Source organism: Pteropus medius, unplaced genomic scaffold, assembly GCF_902729225.1.
Source record: "Pteropus medius unplaced genomic scaffold, Ma_sr-lr_union100, whole genome shotgun sequence".
In the NCBI taxonomy this organism is placed as follows: domain Eukaryota; kingdom Metazoa; phylum Chordata; class Mammalia; order Chiroptera; family Pteropodidae; genus Pteropus; species Pteropus medius.
In genome coordinates, this window is record NW_024349225.1 from 10,424,883 (window position 1) to 10,452,433 (window position 27,551).

General features: G+C 33.7%; 1 protein-coding gene across 6 annotated transcripts in view; it reads left to right on the forward strand.

Annotated features, from left to right (window-relative positions):
• The window catches only part of COP1 (COP1 E3 ubiquitin ligase), a 105,690-nt gene that overhangs the window by 9,769 nt on the left and 68,370 nt on the right, over positions 1 to 27,551 (forward strand). For 2 of the 6 annotated variants that reach the window (XM_039881414.1, XM_039881419.1), the window contains exons 2-6: positions 981 to 1,040; positions 4,862 to 4,959; positions 5,795 to 5,871; positions 6,514 to 6,633; positions 12,544 to 12,612. In XM_039881414.1, coding sequence (XP_039737348.1) covers positions 981 to 1,040; positions 4,862 to 4,959; positions 5,795 to 5,871; positions 6,514 to 6,633; positions 12,544 to 12,612 — 424 coding nt within the window. Of the gene's footprint in view, positions 1 to 980; positions 1,041 to 4,861; positions 4,960 to 5,794; positions 5,872 to 6,513; positions 6,634 to 12,543; positions 12,613 to 25,318; positions 25,379 to 27,551 lie in introns of all 6 variants that reach the window. The other 4 variants (XM_039881413.1, XM_039881415.1, XM_039881418.1 and 1 more) reach the window with 4 other exon arrangements.

Below are 27,551 nucleotides of genomic sequence, written 5' to 3' on the forward strand. Positions count from 1 at the left end.
GGATTTATTTTTCTCATGTGAAGTCCAGAAGTGGGCAATCCATGGCTGATGCAGTGCTCAAGTATGTCATCAGGAAACCAGTATCCTGTCTTCCTAGTTTATGGTTCATGATCTCAAGATGTTGTATATCTGGACATTTCACCAGAGTTTTGGGAAAGAAGAAGAAGGAAGGATAAAGGGAAATCTTTTAATAAGACTTTGCATTTTTCTGGTCGACAGTACCCTCTCGGAGATTGATAACTACCTTTCATTGGCCAGAACTATGTCATAGTTGCTATGACTTGGTATTTAACTCATAGTGTCTGGAAGTAGTATAAAATAGTGGTAAAGAACATGGATCTGAGTTTAAAAATCTGTGTATCTCAATTTCTTCATCTATAAAATCGATCTAGTAATAGGTACCTACCAGTACTATGTTGTTGAAAGAAGTTAATGGGTTAATATGTCATTGTTTTAATGGATATACTTTGTGCTATTTTAAGTATTAGTTATGTGTCCTAAGTATTGTTAATATTGTTGTCGTAATTACCTAGAAGAATTATTGAAATTAGAATTGTAAATTTATCTCTCAGAATGAGTTATCTTTCAGATAGGAAATAAAAGAGCATTTAGATTAGTAGATCTGGGTAGGTGTTTTTTTGAGTGCAAGCATAATAGAACTTTATTAAAGACTTGTGATTGCATTGCGCTGTTAAAAATTATGGGCAAGTTAAAATATTGGCCCACTTTAAATTACCCATTTAATTCATTTTAGAGCTTATACCTCTTAGGGCCATCTTGAACAAATTGTCATTCTGCCTGCAATCTCCTAAAGTTCATTCAGCTCAATAGAAATTTCATTTCTCATTGATTGGATGTTTGAAAACTTAGCTATGTATGGAAATATGATTTCGTTGGTATTGATGCTTGCCTTTTCCAATTTGTAATTACTCTACTTTAAAAAAATGTGTCGATTATTTTTCTATTTTTTTTTTTTTTAGCCCTATCTGCTTTGATATGATTGAGGAAGCATACATGACGAAATGTGGCCACAGCTTTTGGTAAGATGATTTTATTTAGTGAAATTGTCTTTTGGAAGTCTTACAGTTGTTTGTAAATGTAGTCAGTGAGAAGTTATGTTTTTTTAAACTATTTTGGTTATGATGTAATCGTATTTCTTTGACTGATATACTTACAGGTTCAGTAGCTAAAGGAGTAAGCATATGGTTGGTGCATAATTTCTGTGAAATACAAAGATTTACCATAGGCCTTACAGATGGATTTTAAAACTTAGGGTTTATTAATTGTTAAGGAGCTTTAACTGTCCTTTTAGAAAATTGGGAGGGGTTGCTGAGTAATCAAGACAAAGCACTTTTAAGTCACTTGTGGGGATAGGAGTGAGGCCAATAAAGCCAGCTAGGACATTGGAAAAGAATATAGAGGGTTAAAAGTTCTCTGTTCTCTTCTTTAACACTTTGCTTAGTGTTATCTTTAGATTATATGGCACATTAATCTGTGTATTTATTTTAAAAAATTAGTTGCGGTAAAGTACACATAATAAAATCTGCCTCCAGCTTTCCCCCTGCATGTTGCTTCTCAGACCTCATGTCTCCTAAGTCCTCATATGCTATTTTGCTTCATTACAAATTAATTATAATTAACAGGTTCCCTCAGTGTTGTCATCTCCCAGCATATCTGTTGCGATCAAGCCTGAGTGCCACATTGCCTTTTGAGACTTTGACTAATTCATCATCTTGTATCTTGCTGTTAAGTCTTTCTTTCTACCTGGTTATTATATATGACCACTGTTTCTGATTTGCCTTTGCTGTTCTTGTTATAGTCCCTTCTTTGAGAATTTTTTGATTATTCAGTTTTCTGTATCTACTCATCCTTGTTTACACAGAAAAAGATATTCATATTTTGTAGGTAGACATAATAGAAGAAACAGCAGCTATGTACAGCTATAGAGAAATATTCTTTATTATCAGATATATACTTAATAGCGGATACAGGCACCCATTTATATCAGCACACTGTGGTACTGAATAATTTTTGTTCAGAGATGCAGTGTGAGAGCTGTTGAAAACTTCTCAGGTAGATCTGAGATACACACCCTTTTTATTTTTCGATGCCCACCCATTTCGGTCACTAGTCTAGGCACCTACCCTTCTTTTGGAATCCAAAACACTGCATCTGGGCTGGCGATGGTCAAGTAGACTAGACGAATGAGAGCTTACTGTGGTAAGGAGTAGCGAGGATTTCTAGTAGGGTTTTGTATGACCTAGAAGGCAGCAGAAGTGTTTTGTTGTCATTGTCGTTGTTATATCTATTTTTTTCATTTATTCAACATTTATTAAGCTCCACCTCTTGAAGAGGAAATTGTGGTAGACATTTAAAGTATAAAGATAAGTAAGGCAGATCTCTGCTTTTAATGAGCAAATAGAACAGCGTTTGACAGACACATACACAGCTAAGTACAAAATAACATAGTTACTATTTCTCAAACTAGGGCTGGTCTACCTGGGGTGTTAGTGAGGTAGTAGATGTCCTAAGATAAACTTGATGCATCTTGTTGTCATTTCATTTTTATACAGTGGCATGTAATTTGCTGCATTTTAATTTCATAGTATAGGTAAGTAGTATTAAGTGCAGTGCAGAAAAGTCACCTGAATTTTTGTTCTTGAGGATAGTTCCCTCTGGTTGTGTCCCAGACTAGAGAGGGTGGTGTGGTAGTAAACCTACTGACAAGGGATATGATTAGGATGCTGAAAAAGGAAAGGAGGATGTTCTGGGATAATTTCCTGTATATTGACAAACTCTTCCTCTGCTTTAACAACTTAGTTATTCGTCTTGTCTCATATCATTTGCCCATGTTCTAACTACCATTTTTAAAAGCCAAGAGCTAAAACCCAAAATGTCTTTCTACTTATCTGTCAACCCCTGTCTCTCATATTTAATAACCTTCCCAGGGTCTCTCCTTCATGATTTGCTTTATTTGACCTTGCGGATTTTTTAAGGGTTAGATCTTGTCATGCGGGAGTATTTTCTGCTTTATTAAATCATTTCCTTTTTTCCTAAGTAGACTATAAGTTTTTTCATGTTGGAACTCTTAATAAATTTGCATATCTGTTTTATTCTTCTCTCTTGCACTAAAAAAACAACAACAAAACATTTAGTATTCATTGAAATTTCCATGTAGGATTTTTTCCTGCCCTATATAGAGTCTATCTATGGTAATCCTAGCCTTGTCACAGTTGCAAGAGGTGATGATATTGTTTCTGGAACTTTGTGCAAGTCATTCGTTCAGTACGTATTTGAATATCTATTATGCATCAGACAATTACTGTAATCTTTAGGCCCCTGTGCTGTGCCAAAGACCACTGCTCCACTGCTATATAACCTCTTCCCTTTTACTTATCTTGGTTGTAACAAATGTGAGATGAGAAAGTAATTAATAACCAGAACAGAGAAACCTGATGGATGTAGGCTTTTTTGTTTGTTTGATAAGGTGGAGAGGAGTAGGTAGATATAAAAATTAGCCTCAGTTTATAAAGCTGAAATAAATTTGTAGTAATTTGGACTCAGAATAAAAGAAATGCTTTCTTTTTAGGAATCATTTTTATGAATCAATCTTGTAATTTCCTGGAAATAACTTTTTTTCTAATTGTTAGGAGCAGTACATGTTTACCATAGAAACTTAAATAAAAGACCATCTATAAAGAAAAAGTTTTCCACAATTTTACAACCTGGAGGCATTTACTGTTAACATTGTAGCGAATGTCTTTTTGGGCTTATTTTAAATGTACGCATGCACAAGTTTTTTTTTTTTTTTTTTGAAATGGGATTATACTGTATCCACTGTATTAGATTGTCATTTTTATTCGGTAGTATAGCATTGTAGTAACTTGGTTCTAATGTCAATTTGATATTTCTCTGTGGTTTGGTTGAATGATATTTAAAAAGTTTTTTGTTAGAAGATAATATGCAATTGTAAAAAGCCAAACATTACAGAAATATATAAGGTAAGAAAGGAAAAATTTCTTTTAATCATATTTCTTCAACTATAACTATTAATAGTTATTAGATTGTTTTTATTGGCTGTTTACATTGCATTGGATTGATATTTATAAATTTAGTCAATTTCCTAGTGTTTTGGTTGCTTCTAAATTGAATTGAACACTTTTCTACGTATATAGCTCTGCTTACTTCCTTAGGATAAATTCCTAGAAGTAAAATCACTACGTCTAAAGGGATGCACAGCCTTAAGGTTTTTCATGTAGCTTGCCTTCTAAAAATGTGGCAGTTACACTTCCTGCAACAGTACATGAGATCGTTCATATCTACACGTACTCTTAACTCTGACAGTATTTTCTTTATTTTTCCATTCTGATTGCTAAAATTCTAAATCAGTTTTTTGTCCTAGTGAAGGTGATGATTTTCTCATATTTGCTAATTTTCGTCTCATTGATTTTTCTATTTTTCTCTTATTTTCTTTTTTATTTGAATGAGCTCTTTTCATATTACTGATATCAGCACTCCAAGAACATGAATAGTCTGTTTGCCTGACTAAATCATAGGCATATGTTTTCTTGATGTTGTTATGTACTATTTAAATTGCATAAACTTAAAAGTTAGTACATCTTTTTAAGTTTTATATTCAATAGAGTTGTTTTTGGAATTGTTTTTAAAAAATTTTATTTACTATTATCTAATAAAAGCCCTATGTATCCTTTTTTAGACGTAAAAATATATGCTGAAATAAATTTGATAACTGATTACTTGTGTTGAAAATGAGGAATAGAAGATAATAATATTTTGTGACCATTTCATTACTCGATCACTGATTTAATCAAACCTATTTTTATTTTTTCTCTGCTAATAGCTACAAGTGTATTCATCAGAGTTTGGAGGATAATAATAGATGTCCCAAATGTAACTATGTTGTAGATAATATTGACCATCTGTATCCTAACTTCTTGGGTGAGTCTTTGGAATGATTTTTTTTTTTTAAATAGTCTTTCCCCTGAAGTGTGTGCTAACACTAATTTATTCAGAAAACATTGCTTATAAGTGAGCAATTCTCTCTTTCCTACTCACCAGGTGCTTTCCCAATCTGACCTGAGTTGTGACAGATTCCATACTATATATTGTTAGTACTGTATCATTTTTAAGTGTCATTAAAAAAAGTGATTGACACAACTCTTAGATTCTTACATAGGTGGCTGGACAGAATGCGAGGCTAAAGGAGAATGCCAGATGTCCAGAATACCTGTCTCTTTATACAGTGTTTTGCATTCCTGCTGTTTCTGCTTCTGGAGCAGAAGTCAGAAAGGGTTAATGGAGAAAGGGAAGGACAAAAAAAAGGGTGGGATGGATTTTGGATAGGTAAGTGACAGTATCTGCCATGATATGTATAGAAAAGTCACAAACAAAGAGAAGAGCAAATACAAATCTTTAGTGCCTACCTCATGGAATCAACTAGTTACCATGTAGGGCATGGGCCAGTCTCACACAGTGAAGAATTGTCTCTTCACGTGCCAGTAGTGTCATTGAAACATGTAAGAATAGGTCTATGTTCTGAAGAATTCTTCTCCTATAGTAATAGTAGTAGTAGTAATAATAGTTTTAGCAGTAGTACCCTGTGGCAAAACTGTTTCTAATTTGAAATAAAATAAAAAACCTAGCATTTTCTGCTTAGCATATTTTTAATGTGGGGCTTTTTAAAGCTAAAATAGAACCCATCTAAACAGAACAATTAGATAACTTTAACAAAAATACAAATTATGTGTGCTTTTTGTTTTGTTTTTGTTTTCAGTGAATGAGCTCATTCTCAAACAGAAGCAAAGGTTTGAGGAAAAGAGGTTCAAATTGGACCACTCAGTGAGTAGCACCGTATGTTTCAACTCTTATTACTATTTTTAATAAATCATTGTTTTTATTGGTTTAATATTAGATATTAAAGCTTAGTATATTATTGATTTTTCTTAAAAGAGATTTGTTTAAGATTGTTTTGTTCAATAAAGAACTTTCATATCTGCAGTGTGTGGTGGGATCACATTGAGACAATTGACTTGTAATATGTAACATTTGAAGGATGATATGGCGGGGTAAAACTGTGTGGTAATTTGGAAAAACTTTTGAAAGATTCTTAATTTAAGAGGAATAATCCCAAATTATTGAGACAAGTGAGTTTAAACTACGACCTTACAACCAAATACAAAGTTGAAGATATGGCTAGACAAATAATTAAAATCCAGGCACTTATTTTGCAGGAAATTATACCTTTAGATATGCTGACTTAACCTTTATTTTGATTATGCCTTTCATATCTGTTATCTAAATTCATTTAAGGAAGAAATAGTGTTTAAATGGCAATTAGAACACAGCGGGAAGCTACTAGCTGGGAAGTAATAGGTTGGAACATGATTGTTTATTGTTGATATCTATGTATTAAACATATTAGGCAGTTAAACATTTGTTTCAGACTCTCTAAAACAATCCTCTTAAGAAGTTACTGTGTTTCTTCATTTTTAGAATGGCCACAGGTGGCAAATATTTCAGGATTTACTGGGAACTGACCAAGATAACCTTGATTTGGCCAATGTCAACCTCATGTTGGAATTACTAGTGCAGAAGAAGAAACAACTGGAAGCAGTAAGTGGCAGCTGAACTTTAAAAAAATATGTTAAATGATGCTCTTTATTGCATTGAAAAAGATCTAGAAATGTTTAAAAAAAAGGTGGTGTCACTTAATCCAGGGGTCCCCAACCCCTGGCTGCAGACTGGTACCAGTCTGTGGCCTGTTAGGAACTGGGCCACACAGCAGGAGTTGAGCAACAGGTGAGCAAATGAAGCGTTAACTGTATTTGCAGCCTCTCCCCAGAGCTGGCATCGTGGCCTCAGCTCCACCTCAGATCATCAGGCATTAGATTGTCATAGGAACACTGGTCCCTGGTGCCAGAGAGGTTGGGGACCACTGACTTAATTCATCCAATTTTATTCACCATGAAATATCTCTGTAAGGTGTCACTTTTAACAGATTCCCCTTTTTCAAATAAAAGAAAGGACATATTTCTTATACCATAACTTAAGTGGCCAGTTTATATTAACAAAAGCTGAATGTTAAGAAAGATCACGAGAAGTGCATTTTCATTTTAATAGGGAACAATTATATTGGTCATTTTTATTCTAAAGAATATCTTCCTTGCCATATTTTCCTCTCTCATATATGAGATTTGAAGGAGAAAATAGAGATTATTTTTATCTACATTAAATCCTTAGAGCAGCAGCACACTATGGCTTAACTAAGGACATTTAGAAAGATGGGAACTAGAACTAAATACATCCTGTTTCATGTAATGCAATGTAACTAATGTGAAATTACATTTACTTCATGTAAGAAAATGTAAAATGTGAATTTGCATGTATTAGGAATTGAATATGATCCATTTTAAGCAGTGCACACTTTAGCATAAGCAAATACCCATCGTGACCTAGCTTAAACAAGAAAAGGGGTATTTATTGACATGATAAGGGAGTTAATAGCCCAAATGCACAAAAAGGAAGAGCTTGCCAACCAGATGTTGGAAAGTTGGGACTCATAGCTTCTCTGGGGCCTAAGGATATGAGATCAGGCATTTGAATGTTGTTGGGAGTCTGTTTTTTGTGCTTCTCGTGCGTGCGTTTCTTTGGGACAGGTATGATTTTTTTTCCCTAAAATTTTTCTCAGATGGTGGATAACAGGTTCACTTGTGCTTCCTCATTTCTATTTACTTTTTTTGATAGAAGAAAATTGGCTTTCATTTCCTTTACATGCTGAATGTGAGAACTATTAACCTTCTTCCCAGCTTTTGACGTGCCAGCATTAATCTTTGCTTGCTCTTGGCTTTTTGTCTGGGAATTGAAGTACAGGTATCTTAGACCACAGATCTTTGCTATTATATTTTGAAGAAGAAGCCAGCTCAGAAGCAAAGTTCCTAGCATAGGTTTTATAGGTTTTTTTTACGTTATTGTTTTCCTATTTTACTTTGTATTAGTATTTAACCTGAGTATTTTCAACATACAGAGAACAGAATATAATGCAACTTGACATACCCTGTGTCAGTTTTACTAAATATTAACACTTTGCCATGTATGTCTTAGATCTGCCATTCGAGAATTAAATATTTTTTGTGCTTAAGCCCTCTCATCCCTTATGTCATTTCATTTCCCCAGAATAACCTCCGTATGAAACTGGCAAACATCCTTCTGAAGCATGTATATGCTTTTCTTACATGTATTTGTATCTGCAACCATATAAAGTATTGTTTGTATAATTTAGAAGTTTATATAGTATCATGCTGTGGTTATCCATTTGACATAAGCTCTTTGTTTACTTTTGAGGTTCATGTTCATAAACATATTATTTGAACTTCTTTATAATAATTCAATACGTGAACATATCTATTCCCCTATTGATAGACAGGTTCTTTCCCATTGTTAGCTGTGAGTGACAGCTAATACTGTTATGCATGTCTCCTTGTGCTCATACACCTAGTGATTTAAGGAGTGGATTTGCTGTTCATAGGGTTTGTCATGTACATTTAAACTTATTAAATATTGACAAATTGCTCTTCTTTGGGTTTGTACCATGTCAATATTTGCTGTTTTCTCTTTTTTAGTTTCTGCCTATCTGATAGTTGTCAGGGTGTGTGTGTGTGTCTGTGTCTGTCTGTCTGTATCTGTATTTTGGATATTCTTACTTGGCCAAATGTATATTTAGATAATTGAATTCTAGTTGCATTGCATTGTGGTTAGATCACATAATTTTAAGAGTCCCATATTTACCATATATTTTCCATTTCTGGTGCACTTCATGCTTTTGTTTTCCATTTATTCTTTTGAATTCCATCTGTAATTTTCCTTCTGCCTGAAGGACAACCTTTATCATTTCTTTAATGCAGATCTGCCGATGGTGAATTTTTTTAGCTTCTATGTCCAAGCAAGTCTTTATTTTGCCTTTGTGTTTGCAAGGTACTTCCAAATAAGTATAGAATTCTAGATTTACTTCTTAAAAATTTCAGTATGTTAAAGATGTTTCTCCATTGTTTTCTGTCTTGCATTGTTTCAGATGAGAAGTTTGCTGCCATTCTTGTTTCTAATGTTTAGGGCGAAATATATTTCTCCTGTTTTAAGATGTTCTTTTTATGATTTTAAGCATTTTGTTATTGATGGGCCTTGGTATGGTACTCCTCGTGGAGGCTCCCCTCCCACATGTTCTCGAGATGCTTCAAAATTCTTGGATCTGTGAGTTCATAGTTTTTATCAGATTTAGAAAATTTTCAGTCATTATTCTAATATTTTTCTGTCCCCTCTTATAATTTGGGAACTTCAAGTACACAACTGTTAGACTGGTTGAAGTTATTCCACAGCTCTGATTAATAGCTCTGTTCATTTATGTTTTATTTTTTTCCTTTATCTAGTTCATTTTGGATAGTTTCTATTCTGTTGTCGAGTAATCATTTCCATCTTCCTTGTCTCTCATTAACATGCTTATGCTTTCCTCTGACTTCTAGAACGTATATGTAGTTATAATAATTTTTAAATGTCTGTCTTTACTAATTCTGTTATTTGGTGTCATTTCTATATCTCTTTATTGATGACTTCTCTCCTTAGAGATGTATTTAACTTCTTATTTTCATACTTATTAATGTTTTGATTGGATGCTAGAATTGTAAATTTTACCTTGTTTAGTGCTGGGTATTGTATTCCTTTACACATTCCTGAGCTTTGTTCTGGCTCTGTAGTTAAATTATTTGGAAAAAGTTTGATTCTCTTAAAGCTTGTTTCTAAGCTTTGTTCAGTGGGACCAGAGCAGATTTTTGTTTAGGCTAATTTTACCCACTACTGAGGCAAACTTTTTGAACATTCTACTGGAAGCCCCTGTATTTCAAGGTGTTTTCATTCTTGCTTCTGGGAAATGCAGTATTTCTGGTGCTTCATCTGAAAGCCATTGCTTCATAACTGGCCTGCTGTTATCTTAAGGTAGGATTGTGAATTCTGTATTTCTCACTGCATTTTAGACAGATTGGAAGTTCAGTTTGCATGCTTTTGGTCTGTTGAATTTATCGTGATTTCCATTATGTGCTATATAGTCTATTTTGTTAAATGTTTACTTGCATTTGAAAACAATATGCTCTTTGTTGTAGTGCTTTTATAAATGTTGATTGTGTAGAGTTTGTTAATATTCAAATCTTTTTTTTCTCTTAGCTGTATCTGTTACTGATGGGGTATGTTAAAAATATAATTTTCGATTGTAATTTTTCATTGTTTTCTGTGATTTTTGCTTCATGTAGTTTGAAGCTTGTTATTAGGGACATCCATGTCTAGGATTGTTATGTCTTCTGGGTGAATCATCCCCTTTATAATTATGAATTGTTGTCTTTATTACTTGAAATATTCCTTGTTCTGAAGGCTATTGTAGTCAGTCATACTACCAGAAGTGCATATCTTGTAGAATTTTTTTGACAGTAGATTTAAAGAAAAGAATGTATTGATATAGAGAAAAATTAATGCCTAAATAATAGCAACGATTACATCAGATATGACAAAATGATTCCCATTTATGAAATGTTATCTGCTTATTTTAGTGATAGAAACTCTGAAACCAAGTAGGGGAAGCTCTCAGTTTTACAGGTTTTTTAGGCTAGGATCCTAAAACTTTGACTTTTGTACACCTGGAAAGTCAAGTCTTATCTTGTTCTGTTCAGTCTTTTCTTCTGCCTACTTTAGCTCCTCCCTTTTTTGCTTTTCTTTCCTCTTCCCTTCCCTTAAAATCTAACTAATAAATAGTACTTCTAATTTACAAAGTCAAATGATATTACAGGGTCAGAGGAAAACCGGTTTTTCTTTGAGCATCAGTCTTTGAGGGCCTTATCCCCCTTTCTCCAAATCAGTTGCATTCTTACCCTATTTATATTTCCTATTCAAACTTACTATTTTGAAGATATTTTGTATACTTCCTTTGCAAATGAACTGTATTATTAGCATTCGTGGCTGTGTATGTTCCTTTTTGTATAAAGATATGGTCTCTGCTCTCTAACCAGGTAATCTGTAGACAGTTATAGATGATCAGAGTCCCAAGAAAGATGCAGAGGATTCTAGGATACTTTGTCACATTGTTGGGACAAAGAGCCCTTGTTAGTTTGGTCTTTGTGGAACTTTAACTTCTTAGGAATGTGTCTTAAGATCCAATAAATACCAGTTTGTTATGCAAGGAAAATTTTCACTTTTAAATCTTCCTGACACTATATTTTACAAATTTATTTCACTATGAAGTGTTAATTCAACTGTGTTTGTTAAGTGGAATATCCTGTTTGTCCTTCTTTGTTCTTATTTTTCTTGACTTAAACATTTCATTGATCTATTTTGCTTCTTATTCTTCAAAATCCAAAGGACCTCCCCCCCCACCTCCAAAGTGGTAGACTCTGGCAATGGAGGTGAGGTGGCCGTGCTCTTTTGTAGTATTTGTAATATCTTAGCGATTCTTCAAATTTTGACCTGGTTACTCTGATCATCTGGAGATTTGTTAATCATGGATTCCCGAAATCTTTTCTAGAGTAACTGAATCAGATAAAATTTGTCCCAGTATTTATTTTAACAAATGCCTCAGATAATTCTGTTGCATAGCCAGGTAAATGAAAGTTTTATTAATCTTTCTTATTTATTTATTTTTGTTCGTTTTGGAAGTGCTCTATTGGGCCTTTTTATTCTGCTTTTCAAATGTGTATATAAAAATTAGAATTATATTTATTCATAAACCATCTCATCGTTTATCCCTTTTTTAGCTTTGGTTTTCTTTTTACACATATTTATCAATTCACCTGGAATTCCTTGGTTCTTTGTATGAATTTTAACAGTAAAGATGTATTTTTTGTAATTTCGTGTTTTGATACCCAGAAAATGTCAAATTATAATTATTGTTTATCGTTACATTTTTATTTTTTACCAATTTGGGTTATTCACCCCTCCCTTCACTTGATTATTTTAAAATTTTTGTTTCTAAGTGTTTGATTTTGACTGAAATTTTCTATTGAAGCATATTTATTCTCACACCTGTGAGTAGATAATAACCAGAAATAGTAAATTTGACTTCTGAAAGGTATGGATTTCTTCCCATTTATTATGCTTCTTACCCCCTGGAAATTCTTATGGGGAAAGTGATGTTAGTGCCTAGAAACTCTGTTGGGTTCCACCATGATTTTTGTCTTGATGTTGTATTAGTTTGGGGGAGAGAAGGCTAGGACAGACAACAGAATTGCCACTTCCCATAAATAGTTTTTCATCAGGGTAAATAAGGAATGTAATTTAAAACATCTGTTTCTTAAAATTAGTTTGTTAGTTTTGGGAATAATAGCTTGCTTTTAAAAATGCCAATTAGCCACTGGGAAAACTGATTAAATAGAAGTAATAGACTGACTTAAATGGATGCATAAAGTTGCTTCATATGGTTATATTGTGGTATTAAAGAAAACTTTGAACTCACAGTTATATTTTTAAAAGAACAACTGTAATTTTCTATTATAGGAATCACATGCAGCCCAACTACAGATCCTTATGGAATTCCTCAAGGTTGCAAGAAGAAATAAGAGAGAGGTATATTATTTTGTGTTTTACATGATGTTTCATTTACTATTGTTGACTATTTCCATTTCCCCCCCATTTTTGTAAAGGCATTATCAGGCCAAGTTTTTTTAGAAAAACATTTAAAAAGCATTTGAATTTTCAAGATTTTTTCTTAAGCTTTGTTATTTTAACTTCTTTTACTTATACAACTTGATACTTTAGAAATCCCTTTATGGTGATATGCTGACAGGTCTTCTGTAGGATTGATTGCAATAACTTTCCTCAAAGCTATAAAGAATAGAAAATAGAATTATCAAATGACAGCTTAAATTTTCTGAAAAGAAAATTTAGGAGAATTTAGATAATACAGTCTTAAGTAGAAGGGGTTACAATTTTTCTTATGGTAAAAATGCATGCCAGGGTAAAAACAAGTAAAAATGTAGCTTCGTGTTTAGAACTTGGATAATATAAGTCATGCAAGATAGCTAGAAGAGAATTTGTTAACAATTTTATAACTAGAATATTCTAAGTTAACATAAAATTCCTTAGTCATTTCACACTTTTACAAAATATGGGAAAAGTCAAAGGCAAAATCCTATGATATGGGTAGCATGCAAAAATAATTAGAAAGTTGTTTTATATTTAACTTCCTGTCTCAAATCTCATATATTTTTAGTCTGAGTTGTCTAATTGACACTTTTTACTTATTAAAAAAATGACCATCTGTTAGGTGCTAGATTCTAGGCTGTCTTTACTATTTTTTTAAAATAAAAAGATGAGAAATATATTTTGATGAAATACTTTAAGCAGGCATTGCCAGGACTTTACATTATCTTAATTTGATATTTCTTCTTTTTTTCATTATTCATGATGTGAATTTTTAACTTTTTCTTAATGTTAAGATTTTTTTTTATAGTAGCTGTTTATAACTTAATATTTTTTACGTGGCTTGTGACTATATTTTTCTTATCCTTAACTTTCTTTAACAATTGCGATTTTAATGTTTGTTAACAGAAAGATTGTCCTCATTATAAATTTAAGATTTGTTTCTCTCTCTCTTTTTTTTTTCTTCTTTTTTTGTGGGTACTTCTTAAACTTTAATATGCATGAGAGTCACCTGAGGATCTTGTTACGATTCCAAGTTCCGAATAAGGGAGTGTGTGTTGGAATCTGATAATCTGAATTTCTAGCAAGATCCAGGTGACGATGCTCTTGGCCCTCAAACCACAATTGAGTAGCAAAGTTGAACATTTTCTAATATATGGGAATAAAATTATTCAATATGTACACTCAACATTTTTTGCTATAGAAAATTCTTCATAAGAGTGATAATTTTTTATAGTCCATACATACCCTCCCCATTTTAAAAAAAAATGTGAAATCGTTTTGCAGTAGTTGTACGTGTTTCTTTCTGTCTTAGACTTTGGAGTCTTTGAGAGTGAGATTCAGTACATAGGAAAGAAATGAATCAGTTAAGTGAACAGTACAAATATGAGGATATTTGAGGGTAAAATGATATGGCTGGTCATTGTTTGTGTCCTGAATTATTTAAGGTTTTCATTAGCCCCTGAGGTTTTTAGTGCTTTTCTAGGGGTCTATTAATGCTTGCAACAAATTGTTAGATTTAAAATTGTCTCAGGTAATAAGGATATAGCATATTAAAAAAGCTGTGAAGGTTCTGAGATTTTTACCCTACCAGCAAGCCTACAAGTTAGCTTGCCATAGTTTTATGGATGCTGGCAGAAGACATGAGACTCCTAGGCTGGAGATAAAGGACTTTGTTACGTCACATCTGGCAGCATCAGCTTCATTTATCAGTTCCCTCTGACCCCCAAGTTCTACAGGGATGGTGTAGAGATAGGCTCAGGTCGATGCTGCACACACAGTGAATTTGTTACAACTGAGGAAACCTGAGCGTAGGAAAGCCCAGTCTTTTAAATGGTCTGCTAGCAAACCTGTCCAGTCTGCCCTTCAGCGACACACCATTTTTATTCTATTGATCAGAAGACAAATCTGCCCTTTGTTCTGGAGGAAGTCACTGTTTCTGTCTTCCAGGATATTCTCTATACATTCTCGAAAAGATAATTTGGAACAAAAGCTATCATAAGGTGAGCAAAAATGGGAGAGATCATTGGAGAACTGTTTTCCAACAGTAACCCTTCCTCGTGATCCTGATTTGTCCTGTCTCTGATTTGGTGGCTGGTGACTTCCGATAACACCTTCTATGATATTGCCTTTGATCACATAGCTCTTCGTATTTCTGTGTTTTTGTTATTAAATGTCTGAGTTAATTGTGCTGTAGAATCTTTCATCTTAACTTTAGTTCAAACTAATATCTTAATGATTTGTTTTCCCTTGGTCCATATTTTATTATGATAGTGTGTTTAAGAAACATACTATTGTTGTTCTGAGTACTTCTGAATATTGGTTCTCCTATGCACTGGTTATACTGTCATTAATACATTTTGGTTTTCTTGTTTTCATTGTATCCATTGAGTGATTTTGAGTATTTCAGGTTTAATTCCACAAGGTACTTTGAGGAGCTAGGATAACAAAGTTTTTAAAAATTACAAATTTGTAGCTAGGTTAACAGACTTAAAATTTTTCCTATTACTTTGATTACATTTCATAAATTTCTTAATGATTGAACTCAGGTACAGTAGTGGTTTATAATAAACTTAAGTCTAAAAAATATAGTCGATTAATACCCTATGGTTTTGTGCAGACAGAATGGAGTGGTTATATTTTCTTCTTGCATACACTATAAAATATATTTGCATATTTAATCTTCAAAATGAAAATAGATTTTAAAGGTCTTATCTCCTGTAGTATAATTTATACTTATTCAAGCAAAATATAGACTGACCAGGAGGCAAAGTACTGCTTTTGAATTTATTTTCTAAGATTAACGTTCAGACTTGGAAAGTTAACTTCGTGATTCCATACTTTACTTTTAATTGGGGTTATGATGAGTCCTGGTTTAGACATTGATATATACCAATCATAGAAATTAAATTTGCTTTTCAGATTTAACATACTTATTTATTCCATTGTCACAACTCGCTAATATTTCAGGGTTATTAGAATTCTGTATTTAATTTTCACTTTTTATTTTTCCCTACTCATTCAAATATTAAGAGGCAGGAATGTGCAAGGCACATAGCAGACATCTCAATTAGTTATCTATTGCTGTGTAACAAGTTACTCTCAAATTTAATGGCTTAAAACATCAAACGTTTAACATCTCGGGTCAGGAATATTGCTGCAGTGTAACTGAGTGTGTTGGCTCAGGGTTTCTCACCAAGCTACCATCAAAGTGTCAGCCAGGGCAGCAGTTACCTCAAGGTTCCACTGGGATAGGGACCATTCCAGGCTCACTCACTGGCTGTTGGGAAGAAATGCCAATTTCTTGTCTCATGGGCTTCTCTGACAACTGGCTTCCCTCAGGGACCACGTGAGAAAGCAAGAGAGGGTTTTAAAGATAGTAGTCACATAATTTTGGAACTTAACTTTGAAGTAACATACCAAGAAGTGTGTTGTTTTCTGTTCAATAGAAGCAAATCATTAGGTCCAGCCCAGAAAAAGAGGGGATTACAGAAGAGTGGGAATACTGAGAGGTGGGGACTTTTGGAGGCTATCTTAGAGCCTACCTACCTCAGCATTTAATAAATGCATGTGTAGGAATGAAAGTGTTAGTCTTCCTTCATGGTCTGATTGAACAAAAGGGCTTTCGGTTCTGTGTAAAAGCCAGTCTCACCTTGCAATTTGTATTAGCATTTGAACACTTGCTTTATATTTCATTTGATTTCATTTTAAAATATACTTCTGGACATTTGTGGTACCTGTTCAACTTACTGTAATACAGGACAGTGACAGTTTTGATGAGTCCTCGTTTTCTTTTGGTTTTTGGAATTTTAATGAATTGAATTTTATGACGTTTTTATATGAAATAAAACAATAGTCTATTAAGCAAGTTTACAGTTTAAAGAATCGTAATAGAGTAACCATCCATGTAAACCACCATCCAGAGTAAACAGTAGATTGCTAGGAACCCAAAGCTTCCTACCTATTCTTTCCAGATTATAGCCTTCTTTCTTCCCCATTAGGGAGTTAATATTCTGGTATTTATATTAATCACCTCCCTGTTTTTCTTTATTGTTTAGATGCCTAAGTCTTTGTCTTTCTCCTTTTGAACTTATATGAATACACTTCTGTAGTAATGTTTTGTTCTTGTCTTCTTTGGCTTAATGTTAAGATTCATCCATATTGTTGTATGGCTGTAGTTGATTCATTTTTGTTGTTGTATTCTATTAAATATACCCCATTTTTGTTGTTGACGGACTTTTGAGTTGTTTTTGGTTTGAGGCTATTCACAAAATGCTACTATGTTATAATGTATCCAGGTGCATATTAGCATATGTATCTGTAAGGGATGTATATAGAAGTGGAATTGATGAGTCATAAGATGTGTATATCTTTAATCGATAATAACAAACTGTTTTCCTAAGCACTTGTGTTAGTTATTTTTCCCATAGGCATTGTATGAGTGTTCTTATTGCACTGTATTCTTGCCAGTACTTGGTATCAATAGACTTTCCAATTTAGCTAATCTTGGGTATGTATTGCTGTCTCTGAGTTTTGTTTTGTTTTGTTTTTTTGTCTCTATGGTTTCAATTTAAACACCTGGTACTTTGTTTATTGGCTATTTAAATTTTTTGTGTACGTATGAAATACTTGCTTAAGGCTTTTTGTATCTTTTTTGTTTAAGTTGATTTTCTTAACGGTTTGTTTATATATTCTAGGTAAAAATTCTTTGTCCTTCCTTCTTGTCTATTATCTGTCTGTCTCTAGCAAATATTTTCTTCCTCTAATTGGGCTGCTTTTTTCATTGTCTTAATCGATGTCTGTTGATGAGCAGGAGTTTCAGTTTGCAACAGAATTAAATTTATTCTTCTTTCCTGTTATAATTAGTGCCTTTTTGTGTGAGGTAAAGACTTCTCCACTGGAAGTCATGAAGACATTTTGCTGTATTATCTATTTGAATTTTTAATACTTTTGTTTTTTACATTCAGATCTATAATCTGCTTGGGAATTTATTGCGTATAAAGTGAGGGATAGGGAACTTTTCATATAGATATCCAATTGTCCAAGCATCCTTAATTACAAAGTCCATCCTTCCCCCACAGCAATGAAGGACCATCTTTGCCATACGTCATGTGTCCATATATGTGTGGGTCTGTTTCTAGGCTCTCTCTTCTGCTCCATTGGTCTTTTTGTTTATCTTTTTGGCAGTACCACATTGTATCAAGTACTAGAACTTTAAAGTAAATTACTGTTCTTTAAGAATATATCAGCTATTCATGGCTCTTTGTATTTCTATTTAAATTTTAAAACCAGCTGGTCCATTTCCATTATAAATCAATGGTTGTTATTGAGATTACTTCTTAGATCAATTTGGGAGACTATATCTTTACAATATTGAGTCTTGTAACCCATAAACATGGTATTTCTCTGTATATTTAGGTCTTTAAGAATGTCCTTCAAAATTTTGATATGTTTCAGGGTATTATTCTTACACATCCTTATTTTAGATTTGCTCTTAGGTCTTCAATCATTTTTTATGCTATGGTAAATGATATCTATGTCTTTTAATTTCAATTTCTTACTGTTTGTTGCTGGTGTATAGAAATACAGTTGATTTTTACCTATTCAAGTTTTTATGTCCAGCAACCTTGTTAAACTCTCATTAATTCTGTAATTTGTTTGTAGATTCTTTTTTCTGTGTATACGTCATCATCTGCAAATAACAGTTTAGTTTCTTTCTTTATGATTCTTATATCCTTATTTATTTTTCTTGTCTTACTCTGCTGGCTAGGACATCCGGTACAGTGATGAATAGAAGTGGTGATAGCGGGGCATCCTAGTCTTGGTGCTGATCTCAAAGTGAAAGCTTTCGGCGTGTCACCATTAGGTATGATGTTTCCTGTAGGTTTTTTGTAGGTACTTTTTTTTTTTTTTATCATTCAAAGAAGTAAATATCTATTCCCAGTTTCCTAAGAGGATCTTTTTTTTCTTTAATTATTAGTGGGGGTTTAGTATTCTCCAAAATTTTTGCACATCTGAGATGACATGAAATTTTTTCATTTTGTTAATGTGAATAATTACATTGGTTTAACACTAAAAAGTCAATCAACTTTGCACCTAGGGTGACCAACTATCTTGATTTGCCCAGGAGTATTCTAGTTTTATCACCGAATGTTCCACATTCTAGGAAATCCTACCAGGACGGTTGTTTGCCTTACTCGTATTCTTTATGTAAACCAAACTTGGTCACGATGTACGTCCTCTTCTGTATTGTTTGGTTTGCTGATATTTTGTTTAGAATTTTTGCATTTTATGTTCATTAGTGAGATTGTCATTCATATATATATATTTATTATCATTTTTTTACGCTGGTCTTATCCAGTGTTGCTATAAAAATCATTTTATCACATGAATCAGGGAATATAGCTTCTTTTTCTTTTTTTCTGGAAGAATTTGTGTAGTGTAGGAAGGATATCTTTGCTGAATGTTTAAAGATCTTGCTGGAGAAGCCATTTGGACCTGTTGTTTGCTGAAAGTTTTAAACTATTAATTCAGTTGCTTCAGCAGTTATGTGCTTATTCAGATTTTGTTTTAGATACCACTTACGAGGAGTTGTCTATTTCATCTGAATTTTCACATTTGTTGGTATAAGATTTGCCTTAATATTGTTTTTAATGCCCTCAGAGTTGATAGTGATGTCTTTAACTCTGATCATTAGTGCTGTGCTTTTTCTTCTTTTTTTTCTTGACCAATTCTAGCTAGGGATGTATCAATTTTATGACTCTCAACTCAGAACCAACTTTTGAATTTATGTTTTCTATTTTATGTTTGTTTTCCATGTTGTGAATTTGTTGTGAATAGCTACAGTGATTTCGTGTGGTATTTTGTTTGTTATTCCTTAGTTTAAAATAGTTTCTAATTTTTATTATAGTTTTTCTTAAGCCTGTGAGTTACTTAGAAATAAGTGACTTATTGCTTAGACACGGAGATTTTCTTGTTGTCTTTTTGTTATTGATTTCTGTTATAATTAGATTATTCATTTGAATATGATGTTTGTACTACCACCTGGTAGTTGGTTGAATTTAGAAATATGCTTGGAAAGGATGCGTTTTCTGCAGTTGCATAGTGCAGTGTAAAGTTTGTTAAATACATGGTGATAATTTTCTTCATTTTTACTGATTCTTTGTTTCTTTGTTATACCAATTACTGAATCATTATATTTAAGGTAAGTTTCTTATAGACAGCAGAAGTTTTTGTCCACTTTGCCAGGCTCAATCTTATAATTGTGTTTTTAGACCATTTACATTTAATATAAATGTTACAGTTTTAGTCTGCCATTTTATTATTTTATATTTCTTTTTTCTGTTGTTTTGTTGTTGTTTGCTTTTCTTATGTTTTTCTCCTTATGGGTTACTTGGATGTTTTTAGAATTCTATTTCGATTTATTTATGTTTTTGAGTACGTCTCTGTATAGTATTTTAGGAGTTGATTTCAGTATTGCATTGTACATTCCTAAATTATCATAGTCTGTTGGTGTTGACATCTGTTCACATTTGCTTTTAAATAAGCCATCTTACAATGCCCCTTGTAGTCTAATTTCTTTTTGGGGGGGGTGGTCTTGTTCTGTGTTTTTTTCCTCAACTTAAACGTTGCTGTGAAAGGGCTGAATCAAGCCTGCCATTACAAGAACTAGGTACTAAATGCGTGTATGTTTCGGGGTGGTAGTATGGATGGTAAGACTTTAGTTTGCACTTCACATGACTTTTGGTGGTAACTGTGTGTGTATTTAAGGACTTTTTTTTTTAAAGCAGTTTTAGGCACAGAATAATCGAGAAGAAAGTACGGGGATTTCCCGTAAACCCCATCACATATGCATAGCCTCATGGATGCATAACCTCCTCCATCATTAATATCCCCCACCAGAGGGTACATTTGTTATATGTAATTCATGAACATACATTGGTACCTCGTAATCACCCAAAGTCCATAGTTTACTTTAGGGTTCATTCTTGGTTCTGTATGTTCTGTGGGTTTGGAGAAATGTATAATGATGTGTATCTGTCATTATAGTGTCATGCAGAGTATTTCCACTGCCCTGAAATTCCTCTGTGCTCTACCTGTTCATTCCTTCTCCTGTCCCCAAACCCTGGAAACTACTGATTTTTACGCTATCATTTTGCCTTTTCTAAAATGTCATAGAGTTGGAATCATACATAGCCTTTTAGATTGGCTTTTTTTCATTTAGTGATATGCATTCAAGTTTTCTCTGTCTTTTCATGGCTTGAAAAACTCATTTCTTGATAGTGTTGAGTAATATTTCATTGGATGTACCACTGTTTATTTGTTCATTCACCTACAGAAAGGTATCTTGGTAGCTTCCAAGTGTTGGCAGTTACATATAAAGCTGCTATAAATATGTTTTTGTGTGGATATAAATTTTCAGTTCCTTTGGGTAAATACCACAGATCATGATTACTGGATCCTATGGTAAGAGTATGTTTGATTTTTCAAGAAACTGTTAAACTCTTTTTCAAAGTGGCTGTATCATTTTTGCATTCCCACCAACAATGAATGAGAGTTCCTGTTGCTCCACATCTTCATCAGCATTTGTTGTTGTCAATGTTCTGGATTTTAAAAAACGAAGTTTAAAATACTGAGTTTAACACTTTAGCATCATTTTATCAAATCATGAGTGAAGGTCAAATAAATGAGTGTCAATGATACCTACCTGCACCAAGCTAATGTCAGTAAAAAAGTTATTTTATATTTAGTCTGAAGGGAGTCTCAGACTTTACTGCACTTTTTAAATATAAATGTTTCTTTAAATTTTATTTGGGTTTTGGCACAGTGTGCTGTATTAACAGAGTGCTTGCTGTTGATGACTTAGGATTGTGCTGTTAAGTAGTATTTTTCAATCTTATGTTTTTGTTACTATCATCACTTTTAGTAGCCTCCAAACTCATAGTGATGGTAAGGTAAATTTGATCCAAGGGTTTGTCTGTTATTCCCAATCTTTGATTGACTTGCATTCAGGTAATGGCAGTTCGTCTTTTTGGGCTTTCTTCACATATCTCCAGAACATTGTAGAACTCTGACTCATGCCCTTTTTCTATATTCTGTCTCTCTGAGTTATGAAACATGTTTGCAGAGTGAACTTCACCCTAATCTTCGTTCCACTTCTTTTAAGTGGTTGTTCTTTGTCTTCTCTTTCCTAGTACTGTATTGTCTTGCATTAATATCTGTAAAGAAAACACTCGTTTAGTTTTTATTTTCTTATTCATCACTCTACTCTTCATACTCCTGGCACCAAATGTGTGGGTGATTTTCCCACACTACACAATTCTCGGCTCTCCACAGACACCAGCAGGTGTCCTATATCCAAACAGTTCTGACACTATCTACCTTGAGTTAACCCCAGATCCCACAGATTAAGAGCTCAGTCCCACAAGACTGAAATGTCACTTCAGATGCTAATCACACATCCAGGTTGTCACCTGTGCGTCTGACTGAGTGGCTACAAATCTCAGGTTCCCATAATCTCTTCCCCAAGGGTGCTGATTTGCGAGTATGGCTCATAGAGCCAGGGAAACAGTTGACTTACTAAATCACAAGTTTGTTATGAAAGGATACAATGCGGGAACAGCAAGATGGAAGAGATGTGTAGGGCGAGGTCTGTGGGCAGGGACACAGAGCTTCCAGGCCCCCTCCAGGTGTGCCACTCGCCCAACATCTCCACATGTTCACCGGCTCACATGTTCATCACCCCAGAAGCCCTTTGAACCCCTTAAGTCAGTTTTTTTTTTTTAAATGGAGGCTCCATTAAATAGGCATGATTGGCCATTGGTGATTAAATTCAGTCTCCAGCCCTTCTCCCTTCTCTCATTGTTGGGGTGTGGGGTTGAAAGTTCCAACCCTGTATTCGCATGGTAACTTCTCCTGGCACCATCCCTCTTTGGAGGCTCTACAGGAGTCCCCAGCCACCAGTCATGTCGTTAGCATATGGAAAGACTCTGATCATCAAGGGTTTGGGGAGCTGCAGCCAGGAGAAGTAATAAAGACCAAGTATGTATTTCTTACTACAACTCACATATCACAGTGCCCTAATAATTTAGAGGTCCAAACCCTGGAAGATAGATGAGAAGAAATTCAGAAACTCATCATGAAATGTAAATACCTCAAATTTAATATGTGTTCTCTAAATAGTGTCTATTTCTCCAAACTTTAAAAAAAAATTTCTTGTCATGGCAACTTTTCAGACTTTTTCACATAAGTAGGTTACATAATTTTGTTTTAAACTCTATATATTTATTAGGGTAGCGCTTGAACCTTGTTTTACCAATTTGATCTTAATTATGTATTATATGTCACAAGTAACATTGGCTGTCTCTAGATGTTGATATTATAGATGTTTCCTTTAATCCTTCTTTTAAAATATATTTTTATTTTACTAAATGTCATACTAAAGACCCCCAGCACTTGTTTAAATAAGGATTTCAAAGGTGAAGCATTACAGGGTAATTAAGTGAAAAAGGTTAAAGGGTGAACATGAGTTGCTTTGCTGAATTACTGGTTAGGATGACGGGTTGAAAATGTCTATAAACCAGAAGATAAAAGGTTTCAATGATGGTTGGAAATAATTGGGATGCTTATAGATGGCTAAGATGAGTAGAAGGTGATTTGGCTCTTTGCATCGAGCCAGACCAGAGTGGTTTTTATATTAGAATGGAGGACTAATTATTGGAAATGGCCATGCAGTGCAGTAGAAGTGATGAGTCCCCACCTAGTCCTGTGAAACCTGGGGCATGAGAGAATTTATCAGTTGACCAGCATATATTTGAAATTGTTCCAAAATAGACTGTCTTTGAGGGAGAGCAAGGTTTCAGTAAGGTAGGAGTATTGGGGAAAATGTTAGGGCGAAGGAAAATTTATTAAAGTAGATGGAAGAGTCTAAAGCGTTTGACCATGCTAATCTCTCTTTTTACACCCTGGTCCCTAACCCACACCTCAGGTTAGTATGCTGCCTTTTCTCATAGCGTTGTGGCTCCCGCCCTGCCCTTCCTGATAGTTAATGCAGGTTCACCTCGTCTTCCTTTGCCCATCTCTAAAACACTGGTGTCCCTGCCATCCAGTTCTATTCTCATGTCTTCTGACTGTGCTGGTTGACAGTGGGTAATTTCATTCACTGTCAAAGCTTCAGAATTATTATTTCCTTTCTCATAGCTCTTATTGCTTCATATGTATTATTTACCCTGCTTATTTTGTCTTTCCCTACTGTTTTCCATCTGGTAAAATTCTACCACTCCTTCAAGGCCCAGCCTTTCATTTATTTCAGATCTAATTTCAGTTATCCAGTCGCCTCTTTTCTCCTCTCAAGTTTTCCATCTAGGTTAGGAGCAGTCTGTAGTCCCTTAATTCTGTGTGCGTACCATCATCATCATGCTCACTATGATATTTCAACTCTTGGTTTACTTTTTTGCCATCTCCCCTAGACTGAGTTCCGTGAGGACAAGGGCTGTAATTTTCTAAATCCTCTTCTTCCCAGTGCTTAGCAAAATGCTGAGGATTGGTAAATATTTGAATTAATAAGTTATCAATTATTATTAAGTATGTATTACCACAGAAGAGAGGGTGCTAATGTTAATAAACCTTAAAAGTCTCTTTACCCTTACCATTCATTAAAGAAATGAAAGTTCAGTAATAAGGTACTGCTTTCAAGAAATAGTATAGCGTAGTGGTTAATAGCATGAACTTTGGAGTAAGAAGGCTATCTTGATTTGGACTTCAGTTCCGCCACTTCCTTCCCCAATGACATGGGCAATAAAGTGATCATTTAACCTTTCTGTGTAATAACATCTTGCAATAAGTATTACATAAGTAGTCATTATTGTTATTTTACATTTAAAAATTGGTTCAAGATATACTAGTAATAGAAATTTAAACTTGTATAGTGTTTCTGGAAGGCAGTTTTGTTTTATTTCTTTTTTTCTAATTCATTTTTAATAATCTTTTAATAAAGTTTGAAATTCAGACTCATATGTTTCAGAATTACAATAGTTTGCCAACAACTTAAATGTGGTGAGCAGGGAATGGTTAAATATATTGTCAAATGTGATTCAATAAAGTGTTTGCATTTTAATGGCATGGAAAAGGTTATAATGCAATAGGTAAGTTATCAAAAATAAAACATTATCTTAAATATGCTTTTAAAAATGCTTAAGAAGGAAATATTGAGATGCTAACTTGTGGTTGCTTTTGGATGGTGGAACCTAACCCTCTGTGAGACTAATTTTTATTTTTAAAATGAGGTTAACGCTTACATGCTGACATTAATTGCTCACAATTAAATGAGGTAATTTGAAAGTTCTTGGAATGTCCTGTATTTTTAAGTCTAATTTTTCATCTTTCATGTTTTTATTATAAAGCCAATCCTTGTTTTAAAGTACAACCTGTGTTTTTTTAAATATTAAGTCTCTACATTTACATTTTAGTGTTGGGACTTGCAGATCTGTTTGGGTGCTGTTTTCATTCCTACAATTTACCATTAGGCCCAGTTTCCTAGGAATCATTTTCCAAATGTGAAGTTGTCTTGTAATCTTGGTGATGCCAGTATAGTTTGGTTTAGGCTTTTTTTTTTTTTCTCTTTTATCTACAGCAACTGGAACAGATTCAGAAGGAGCTAAGTGTTTTGGAAGAAGACATTAAAAGAGTGGAAGTAAGATACAAGAATTTCTCACACCTCTAGCAATTTTTCAGTTTTATAAAATTGTCACTTTTCCTTTAAATTGCTGCATTAAATTTATGGGATTGGTCTTCGTTATATAGAAAAGTACCAGATTTTAACTTTAATTTTAATTGAGAGTGAATTTTTATAGAAAAAGCATCACTTTCTTGATGATAAAATGTGTTCCAAATTTGTTTTCACTGTTTTATTGCCATAATATCAGATATGTTGAAAAAAAAAATCAGTTTTCTTGGTATGCCATCATATTAACTTAAATCAACTCCCACAAACCCCTCAGTTCTTACTATTAAAATGACATGTCATGATTCCATTCTTTAATTAAGTAAATAATTTTTTACATATCTAATGTATTCCTAGGTGCTATGCTTAATTTTAAAAAAATATGAGAATACATTACCAAAAATCTAAGATTTTATAGTATGACATAGTTTACTTATAAAATCCATGAGAGGATCTTTGAGAGGCTCATAGGCTATCATGATGTGAGCTTATTGTCTTCATCTGTGCTTATATATGTTTCTTCTGCTGATACATGTTAATTGATGTTGACTTTACTATTTAGTGAAAATTCAGTATCCCATGTGACATTCTTAACTTGTTACAGCTGTATATTTATGTCCCTTCTTTGGCTGTGTGATTGAACTGAGCTTGGATTAGTCAGAAATAAATCTTATTGATTATGTATCTTTGGTGGTATTTTAAAAATTGCAGTTTTTTCATTAATCAAAATGCAGAACATAAAAAAGGAAGCCAGGTTGTCAGTATGATTCAGAGGCAAAATTTATGTAATAATAGTTTATTAGGAGGCCTTTTCCTCTGCGTTAATGATCAGATCTTAGAGTTTAAGTCATTAAACAAAACTAATATTTGAATCAAGAGAAGTGCTACTTTTCTTAATGTTTGCGGAGGACATATTTAAAGCAGAGATTGACCTATTCTGTTCTGTACTTTAGAGAATTGAACCTAATGATTCAGGTGCTATACTGTTGTATTTATCTTAATATTTTTCAGTAGGTCTTCACTGGATCAATGACAGCTAGTTCATTGTTCACATAGTACACTGAACATCTCTTTTAAAATACAGTTGACCCTCGAACAACACAAGTTTGTTGGACCCACTTATATGTGGATTTTTAAAAAATAAATATTGTAAATGTATTTTCCCTTCCTTATGATTTTTTAAATAACTTTTTAAAATCTAGCTTACTTTATTATAAGAATATAGTATATAACACAAGTAACATACAAAATAAATGTTAATTGACTATTTATGTTGTTGGTAAGGCTTCCAATCAGTAGTAGGCTGTTAGCAGTGAAATTCTGGAGGAGTCAGGGTTATACATGAATGGTTGACTGGGTGGGGTGGGGCCAGCATCCTGAACCCCCACTTTGTTCAAGGGTCAACTTTATTTGGCATTGCAAGCTTCCATAGTGATGGACTGACCAAGAGAGTTTTAGTTCTGCTGGAATGTGCCATGGGGAAAAAGCTTAACACTGGGAAATGTCATCTAGTTTATACTCTACGAGAGAGAAGCGTGGAAATTGGATGTGAGGACAAAGGACTTCAAAAACCTGCAGTCTAGAAAGTGTAATACCGATATCTTGTTTGGTTCCATGTTTGGGAAGCATCTACCAATAAATAATTGCTTTCTACTTTTCTCCTGTCGGTGAGGATAGCACAATTGCCTCATTCCTTCCTCCATCACATTTCGAAAACTTCAAACTCAATTGCTTTGATTTGCTCTTTCTCAAGAACATATAATTCCTGAGGCCTTTTCCATGCAATACCAGGCCTGAAGAAATTCACTTTTAAATTCACTGATCAAAGCCAAGTTCAATGTTTTATAGCTTTGGGTAGGAACCAGTTACTAGATAGAATAACGTAATATTATGAATTCACTGTTCAGGTTATAGGGTTTGATTCTTGAATAGTAAGGCGCTTTTGTTTCTTTACGTTAAGTCGGATATTTGAAGAATCTCTAATTTGAGACATGAGGCCATTGTGTAGGATAATTTACGAGTAGTGGCCGGTGTTTTCGCCAACGTTTGATTTTCTTAGATCGCTTTCCCAGATTTCGAATGGGGAACAAAACATGTTAGTTGGATCTCTGGCGTTCTATTAAAAGTGAATGTCTGTGGTCTC